This window comes from Ciona robusta, chromosome 7 (genome assembly GCF_009617815.1).
Source record: "Ciona robusta chromosome 7, ASM961781v2".
Classification (NCBI taxonomy): domain Eukaryota; kingdom Metazoa; phylum Chordata; class Ascidiacea; order Phlebobranchia; family Cionidae; genus Ciona; species Ciona robusta.
This window is the reverse complement of record NC_143241.1, coordinates 6794309-6803999: the sequence shown is the minus strand read 5'-3', so window position 1 is coordinate 6803999 and position 9691 is coordinate 6794309. Positions and strand designations below refer to the sequence as shown.

At 31.7% G+C, this 9691-nt stretch overlaps 1 protein-coding gene across 1 annotated transcript; it reads right to left on the bottom strand.

Annotated features, from left to right (window-relative positions):
- Positions 1-14: 14 nt before the first annotated feature.
- LOC149734271 (transmembrane 9 superfamily member 4-like) lies at positions 15-9598 on the bottom strand. The gene is made up of 14 exons (XM_089881322.1): positions 9381-9598; positions 8900-8999; positions 8388-8541; positions 7947-8084; positions 7458-7641; positions 6518-6629; positions 6145-6284; positions 5773-5921; positions 4682-4841; positions 3508-3683; positions 3063-3126; positions 2350-2469; positions 1958-2047; positions 15-1228 (listed from the first exon to the last, which is right to left on the bottom strand). Exons 1-14 carry the CDS (start codon positions 9510-9512, stop codon positions 1079-1081), a joined length of 1869 nt encoding a protein of 622 aa, XP_089737448.1. The 5' UTR covers positions 9513-9598; the 3' UTR covers positions 15-1078.
- Between the last annotated feature and the right edge of the window lie 93 nt (positions 9599-9691).

Genomic DNA, 9691 nt, shown 5'->3' with positions numbered 1-9691 from the left:
CGACCATGTAAATATACATTTACTCTAAAGGTTTTAATTATAATACAACAAGGTAAGCATATAAACACACAAAGCAATGATAAAACTCTACTATGGGATGTTACTTAAATTCTCAGCATCACCAATAATAATAATATAGAAGCTAAATAAATAAACGCTTCACACAAAACATTTATATTTTCAGATATTATCAAGCATACCGCAATGCAATTTAAGTGACTTTTCGAATCACGAAAATCGATGCTTGATTTGCATGTGTGTTTGTAATTACTGTGTAGAAAAAACTCTTTATTTTTGTGGTTGTTTTAAACAAGATTAAGTATTAGATTGGCACTCTCCATAGCCAGATTCGATGGTAAACTAATGGATGTCATTTAGGTACGGGTTCATTAATGACACGGTTTAAACCTATCAATTTGAAAAACTTTAAATGACGCTTCTCAACCCGGAAGAAATTCGTTTTGTTGGGAGGTTTATTAGTTTAGTTTACTAAGACTTTTGTTTCGTAAAGTCAAATATATATTCTTTTTGTTGCATAAATCCAAAAAGATTTTTCGAAATGAATCGTTTTGCTATTACTTTGTGCTTAAAATTTAGTCATGCTGCAAAAAAGGTTGAGAAGCACAAATTTAAAATTATACAGACACAATTGAAAGTAACTGGTTTTAAAATAAAGTCTGAAATATATATTAATACAAAATCAGTTGCTTATTTAACATATAGTTGTCAGAAATCATACATATATTATTTCTAAGTATAGAAAAAATCCACATCTACATTATACTTGTGTCAAAACTGCTTCATGTTAACTTTTAAGGGCAATGCAGCTGAGGCAAGTGCATTCCAATTTTGTGCTGCTTTGAAATTTAAAAAAATATCTTAAGTTTCAATTTTTTGTGGTTCTTTTGGATTGTTAGCAAAAATGAAATGATATTTTCAGTTTTTGTTAAAATAAAAATAACATTTTTAACCCTGCGTAAAATAATTGACACTTTCATATATCCAAGACAAAGCATGTAGCAGGGTCTAAGTCTTTGTTTCAGAGTAAGTTTTTGTTGTAAGTGAAGATTGACGAAGATCAGTCGATCTTCACTTGAGCATAGATCTTCCGGATGAAGGAGTAAGATGCAAAGAATCCAATGCTCCCAGTGAGAATCCAGAAAGTAAATACGATGATAAAGGTGTAACCAAAGTAAAGGATGGTGGGAACAAATGCAGAGATGCTCAACTGTGGAAAGGAGTATGGGTAATTAATAGTGGAAAATAAACGGCCAAAAAAGTAGGACAAAATGTATTGCTTATAAGCATATAATAAATAGGGTAAAAATGTATTGCTGAAATGCAGGACAAAATGTAGGACTGAAAAATAGTTGACCAAAGTTATGGCCTAAAAAGCAAAGTGTGCAACATATAGTGGAAAATAAACAGCTAAAATACCGGACAAAATGTAGTGCTTGCTGAAAAATAGTGGACAAAACAAAAGGTATGGTTTAAAAAGAAGATATAACGGACAATATTCACTGCTAAAGATAGTTATAGCAGATGAAATATACAGCTGTAAACCAGTGCATTTGAATGTGGTTTCTAGTGGTGGCTTCATACACAACCGGAAAAAATCAATCAAAACTGTCTTGGTAATTCCTAAGTATAGAGTGTGACACCAGTGTTATAACTGAACAGTGAGCACTGGGTGTATAAAGTACAAACAACTTAAAATATCTAGGGTGTTTTCAGAATTATATAGGGTGACACTCTCCGCTACCAACTAATCTAGTCGTCGCCTAGGTCAATTTCGATCGTCTAACTTCTGTAATAAGTAATGCACAGAAATTAAGTTAGCCGACCAAAAAAATGCGGTAACCAATAGTAATTGCGACCGACTAAATTTAGTTGGTAGACGAGAATGCCACCCCTGGTTGAAATGAAATTATATAAAGGACATTTTCCCATTGTTTACCTGTGTATGGAAATAAAACATGGAGTAGAAGAAGACGTACACAGCTGCACCTCCTGATACAACAAACGATTTCCACCACCAGTGGTAATCCTGTAAATAAATAAACATAAATTAATCACAGCTTGTACAATCCAACCCATTAGTGACCACTGGGTTGGACCAATGAAATTTAGGTTTCATATTTTAGGAAACGACAGATAAAAGGTGAATAATATAAAAAGCTGTAAATCTTGTAAATAATTTGATTTACTTAAGTAAACAGATGATATAACCAATTATAACACCATACTTTATAAATGCAGTGCAGAAAATTACAGGGTATGTCTCGTAAACCATTTAAAAAATCATGGATTCTCTAAAATAAAATTTGTAGGGGTATTGTTACAACTTACCTCAGCACAAAGCTGGAAGTAAACCATTACTATTGCTATCTGACTACAAGCAATCACCAAAATCACAAACACCAGGAATAAAAATCCAAACAAATAGTAGAACTGGTTCTCCCATATTGCCTGCAAATGTAGAACAAAAATTTAAGCTTAAAAGTAATGGTCTGTAGAACTACTGTTTGGAATTAGCAACAAACGATAAATAAACTCAACAGATAACAACTACTATGAAACATAAGTATACTGTGGGAGAAGAATGGAAACAATCAGCAGTAACATTTTATAAAATAAGCTATTAGTTCTTACAGGAAGCATTTATCATACGAAATGTAAATACAAAGCACATATTAGGGTACATTATATATATATATATATATAATATATATAAAAGCAATATGAAATGTGCATTATTATACACACACCATTGTAATATATGACATACATATTTATCTATTGTTTGTTTCAAACAGATGATATATCCTGCTGTATATATGGTTCACATTATGTACATTATTGTAATGTAAATGAGTTCGATAAATACAGACTGCTACCATCACTCCAGATATGTTGACATAAAATAAAAAATAAAAACCTAAATGCACATTCAAATTTTAAAATGCAAAATTATTTTACTAAAAAAGTTAAAACAAAAAAAATATTTTAAAGAAAAAATTGTTAACAAAAGGTTTAGTTTAGAAAATAATTTGAAAACTTACAGTAAAAATGAAGAAGAGTTCAATGAATACAGCTCCAAATGGTAGAATACCAGCCATCAGTACACTGTGTGTGAAAAACAGTAAGGTAGACAGCTGTGAATGGCTATCATAAAAATATATATATCTACCCAGATAAAGACAAAAAGGCAAAACAACGGTATACAAATGGGTGCTGTTCTAAATTTGTTTGTGCATTTTTTTACAGTTGAAACGTTCTATTTTGCGTTTATCTTCAATGATCAAGGTATAGCTAAAGAATTTGGAATATACGTTACAGTTGGTCGATTAACCCCAACCGTGTTGGAAAATTATGAATATTATGAATCAGTACAAAGTTTTACTTAAAAAGGCATTTTCAAAATATCACCAAAAAAATCAATTTTGCTATTGCAACGGGTATTGGTTAAAACATGATGTAATAGTGCTTGACTCCTTAACTCCTTACCTGATGAATGGGTTCATGTACCACTGTTGTTCAGGTACTTGTCGTGGTATCTGGTTTGTACGAACGGGATTCTCGTAAGGTTGTTTCCGGTATCCGAAGTAAAATCCAATGACCACCAGTGGAAGTGAAATACCGAACCACATTGCAAGGATTGCGAGCATTGTTGTGAACGGGACCTGGTATTTTCACAATCATTCAAGTTATTAGAAGTCATAAAAAATATTGCAAATGTTATAAAAGTTATAAAATATTTTTTGTTGCAATTTGGTAAATGGTGGTATTTTTTGACAAAGAAACTGACATTCTGCATAGTTAAAAGAAATGATAAATGAGACAAATATTGCAAATTACCAAATTATTCACAGGATTTTTAAAAACTTGTTATTATCAACTAAAAATAGAACTGAATCTCATAGTATAAGTTGTATGTATCATAATTTAAAATATGATCTGGTATGCTAATGAATTAATAATACATAGTTTAACACATTGGTGGAACTGGATCAACCAGTGTAACCAGTTAAACTACCGTTACAAGTTTTGAATGATCCATAAACAAAATGTGTATACAAGAAATGGTTGGGTGGCACACATAAAAATTATACATGTCCCAATAGTGATTACCTATGTTAACAGTATTTACAACATTTTTTTATCAAAACAAATCAGTGAAAACACAGTTCTGTATTACCCAATAGCTAAAAAAAATTCACACAATATTTTCAACACATAAGTCAGAAAAACCTACTCAATGTATTTGACCACATAACAGTTTCACACACACGTGTTACATAAGCATAAAGTTAACCTATGCTCTAAAGTACATGGGCACCATAACATTATCCTTTAATGGTGCATTATTGCCAATTAACCTGTTCAATTACTATGTGTACCCAGAATATTCGCATGTGGTCATAGGCCCCAAACCCGGGGTTACAAGGTAGCCAAACCAGCTCTGGAATTTTCTACACTGCATTAATCAATAAACATTACAACCAAAGAGTTAGATTAGTTTCCCAGGAATTCCTGCAACTATCCCTGCCATAGAAAACTTGGGGTCTATGCATTGATAAGGTATTATAATTGATACCTTGATATGCATGCCCACCCTACACAGAAAAGCTAAGCACCTATTTTTAAGTTGTATAAATTATTAAAAGCCTAAATAACTTACTGCTCCAGAAGAGTGTTTTCCCCAGATGAAAAAGTTGAGCAAAAATGCAATAGCAGCGCATATACCAGGGTATAATAAAGCTGTTTGTGCTGCAGCTCTCTTCCATAGTTGACCTTTCAAGCTTTTATAAAGCCTTCCAGAAAAGTAACCGCCAAATACCCTGTAATTTAAAGTGTGTTGGATGGTTAGTCAAACTTCTGGTTGTCTGCATGAATCTTTTGTCTGTATGAATCTTTGTTTTGTTAATGAGTTACTATACGAATGTAGGTTAACGTAATTGGTAGAAAACAGTCTTGTTCAATTATTTTTAAATGGCGGATATATATATATTTTAAAGCCAATTTAATAAAAAAATAGAATTAACAAAAAGTATATGCTTGTTATATACAAATATACTTATATTCCAATTTTATACAAAAAAATCAAACTTTTTAGAACTATATAAAATACTTGAATAACACCAGTTAGAGCACACAGTATTGTATAATTGAGTAAAGTTTAAAATAATGTCCAAAAAATCAATTTGATACAGAAATATTGTATGGACAGAGGAGATTTAAAACAAAAGATGATTTGTCAATTTGTCAAGAACAAATATTGTTCTACACAGTGACAGTGTACATGTGTCAATTGTGTAGTAAAGTATTAAAACAAATATCATTGGCATGAAGTGGAGGGATCAATACAAAAGAAAAAACTCATTTCATATTTCTTTGTTTAAGTTTGTTATCTGGTGTATGTCATTACTCATTAGTAGTTAAAAAAATGAATGAATGTCATTTATTTATTCTGTGTGGCAGGACAAGTTTAAAATTTATATTGTGGTTGTTTTATTTTATACATATCATGCTCACCTATGAGTTACCATGTTTTTTTATGCATTATGGATGACAATTTGGACAACCAATTTGTGACCAATTATTTCTGGATTTCAATGTTTACGAATTAATGCAAAGTAGAAAATGTCCTACCTCCACAGGTTTGGCACCTACTGCCACCATTGTATGTGTAAATATACGAGACATATCAATCTCAACACTTCCTGCTTAACACAATACATAAATATATTAAATAACAATAGACATTGTTACCCCATAAGTATGAAGAGAACAAATGATGCAGTGAGCAATGAACCGCGACTGGATGGGGACAACATACCAAGCATAGCTATGGCGATTGTGATGATGGCCATACCAAATAATTGAACTCCTGCGCCAACAAATGAAACCAGGAGCATGATCTAAAATAAAGAACAAGGTTTAATACATTGATGTAGTTGTAAACTTGTAAGAATAGATAAATTTCTAGGACCAACGAAAAATTTAAGCTAAAAAGGTTAAATTTAAATAAAATTTTTGGAGACATTTTACTAGTGAATAGTTTAACTTAATTAAGAATAATTCAAACAAAAATATTTAGAACTAAAAATTATGGAATAATTATTTTTCGTTTTAACATCTTACCCTCTTAGGAGGACGGAAGACATCGCCATGGACGAGTTTCCAACCTGTCTCTTCAAGAGCGTCTTCCAAATCATCATCTTCCCGATTGTATTGAGCGATATCTCTTCTTAGTGTCCGTACAATGATCATGGTGAGAACTCCTGGATGGTTGGGAGGGGAAGGATTACAGAAGAAAAGGAAGAATAATACATACAGAATATACACAGAATGTGATTTTATTTTTGTTTCATTGAGTAGCAAACAAAGGACATTTACAGAACTATATAACTGACTTAACTGTAACTCCTCCACTCAAAAAGAGTTGTTTATTGTCAAAAACAAGATCACTAAATATGGAATTTAGGTGATAACAGTATTCCAAGCAATATAATACCTGCAAGAAAGAGAACAACTACAATAGAATTGACGATGGAGAACCAATGAATCTGAACATCTCCCATTCCAAGGTAGCTGTCCCATCGTGAGGCCCAACGGATGTTACTCGCCTGTAAAGCAAAGGGGTAGTGTTAGGGATACATTGGGTATTCTAGGGTGATGTTAGTAGTGCATGAGGTAATGCTGGGTGAATGTTAGAGGTGGCTGGGGACTGGGCCACTGGGGAACACCATGCTGTACTTTTAGCCAACTTTAGTACACTTTAAAATGACAAATTGTAATAAATCGCTGTTGGGTGTGATGAACAGAGCATACAGAATTAACCACATTAACCAATTAGGTTTCCTATAAACTACCTTGTGACACACTTAATTTACCGTAAATAGGCCTAACATACAGTTTTAAAAATATAAACCCACAGCTTAAATTTACAATGGAAAGTAGTTAAATACCTTACATATAATTTTAAATGTGTAACAAAAGCACTAAAGTAAGTACGATTAGTGGTGTACAATTATCTAAGACTGTTAGACAACACAAAGCATCATAATACGCTTCAGTGATCATGTTCAAGAGCCGTACTAAGGAAGGACATGGGGCCGCACCTTTTAACAGTTCAGCAATATTATATTTAGAACTATATATTTATCACACACAAATATATATATATATATATAATACATATAACTATGTTTGATAAATATTGTTCACACAAGAGTAAAACACTTATTTTAATGAATAACTTGATTTTTGATTTTTTACCCGACTTTAGATTAAAAACTATATTATACAGGCCATAAGATATATAATTACATATATATAATAGAATAGAAAAGACATATTCTAGCTAGAGCTTTCTAGACCACTTATTCCCACTTTGTAGATAGTTTAAGTTAGTTTAATCTATCTAAATATTTAAATATTCACAGATATCCTACCTTCCATTGTACTTCATATGAAAACTTTAACTTCGTTGTTTCTTCAGTTATTTTCTGCTGTCCTTGTTCATGACAGAAATCTCCAGTAGCTCCTGCATCCAACATTACTGAACTATCCAGACTACGAGGTTGGACGTCAAAACCAACTACTCGGTAAGTATCCTCATCAGGCTGTTTGTTGTAGCTGGTGGGAACAATATAGTTATTCTATTGGTGAGCTTACTAGTTTACTATCTCAGTAATTTTCCACATTTTCATAAATATATCAAGCAAAAGTGTTTCCACTTTGTTTCCAATATTTTACAAATATATATATTATAATATATATATACATATCACACAAAAAGTGTATTTGACAAACATATCACGCAGAAATATTTTCAGTATTTGACAAAAATATCACGCAAAAATGTTTTCAAAAAACTCGAAGAAGTTAAATTATGTGAAGTTAAATTATCTATTACAATTTACAATGACATACAAACTTACTGTAATATGATTGATAGATGGTTGTTAATATAAAGCTCTTTGTCATCTCTCACAAGTCCCAACTTGAACCCATGTTCCAACTGCATCCCGCTCGCGTCGTTTGGCCACACAGTGGCAGCAGGGAGGTTATCCGCCAACCTAAACACAAGCGATAAGTAAACATACATATTTACATGAAACAGAAATTTACTTCATCTAAATTCACTTAAATAGAAATTCATTTAATATATACAATGTTGCTGGCATGAATACTTGTCCAACTTTAGGCAATTTACTTTTACAAAACAAATATTTTTGATTATATACTTTTTAACAACTGTTGTTTCGACGCTATATCCTTACTTTTCAGTATTAATATTTTTCAATCTTCACTACTGTAACCGAAAAGACAAATAAAGTTGTATATTAATAATAAAAAAAACATGGTGTTATTTAACTAACAAATGCACAGAGTAATCCTCTTTAATTCTCTGCACAAGTGTCTTAGCCATTTTTGCATCCAATGTTTGTTCACATATAGTTGTACATCCTTGGTCTTTATCCATCTTAACATTGTACGCCGTGTTTACAATTCGATCGCCGCGTAAAACTTCACCTACAAGTTTCATATCATGCGTTAATATGGATAATGGATGTGATAATGGCATTTATACTTATTTAATAATTATACATTTCTACTCTATATGGGTTAGGTCTTGCATCGTGGCAGGCTATTATAGCAGCACTTATTTATTCTTTTTCAAAAAAGGAGCTGATTAAGTATTTAGAAACAAAATAAGAAGGGTCCAAGCCTGTATTGATGCTAACGGAGGTCACTTTTAACATCATTTATAATTGTCATTTCGACACATTTATATTTACTCCTGGTTACTTTATAAATATGTAGGTGCACAGTGACTCTCGGAACACATTACCTGTTACAGATTGTATTTAAAAGAATGATTCCCACTCACCTAAGTTTTCAGTTTTGTATTCCACCACGGTTGGTTTACAAAATGGTAGGGAATAATATTCATAAGGTAGTTGTGTTTTTGAACTGGTTAACTTCACAGCCTATAAAACAAATATGGTTTAGATGATAGATATACATATTGTAACATTATGAAATGGACAATTTTGTACAATACAGAACAATTTTATATATCCGCGTAAATACCAAATAGTTAAAAACTGTATATATATAGAGAGATTTTTAAAGTGTCACTTATATTGCACATAACTATATTGGAAATGCAAGTTATAATAGCGTTAAATAAAACTACAACTTCACATATATATAGCCTTCATAAAAGTATCATGCTGTATTACATAACATATTCTATACCAAAAGTGATTTATGATTTGATGCAAAAATACTTCAAATACCATCTTATTTCAGTTATCGAAATTAAATTCTGACTCTTTTTAAAGATCTGCATGAAAAAAATTATTTACCTTAATTTCTACATCATCTCCTTTGTTAAACTCGACAGGTGCAACACCAGGAACATAGAAAGCTGTGGTGAGACAACATAAAGAAGACGCAAGCAAGCAAAACACAAGAAATTTGCATCTAAAAGCAGTCATAGTCTTGCTTTTTGGACAACCACCAATAGCAATATGATATTCTTACACAGTGATCTGTAAAAGAACTAATGAAAAAAGACATCAGAGCGTAGACAGCATTATAAACGTATATTACTATAATACTAACATAAAATGTTTATTTGGTTTCACTTCCACTATACTGTAATAAACGCTACGGA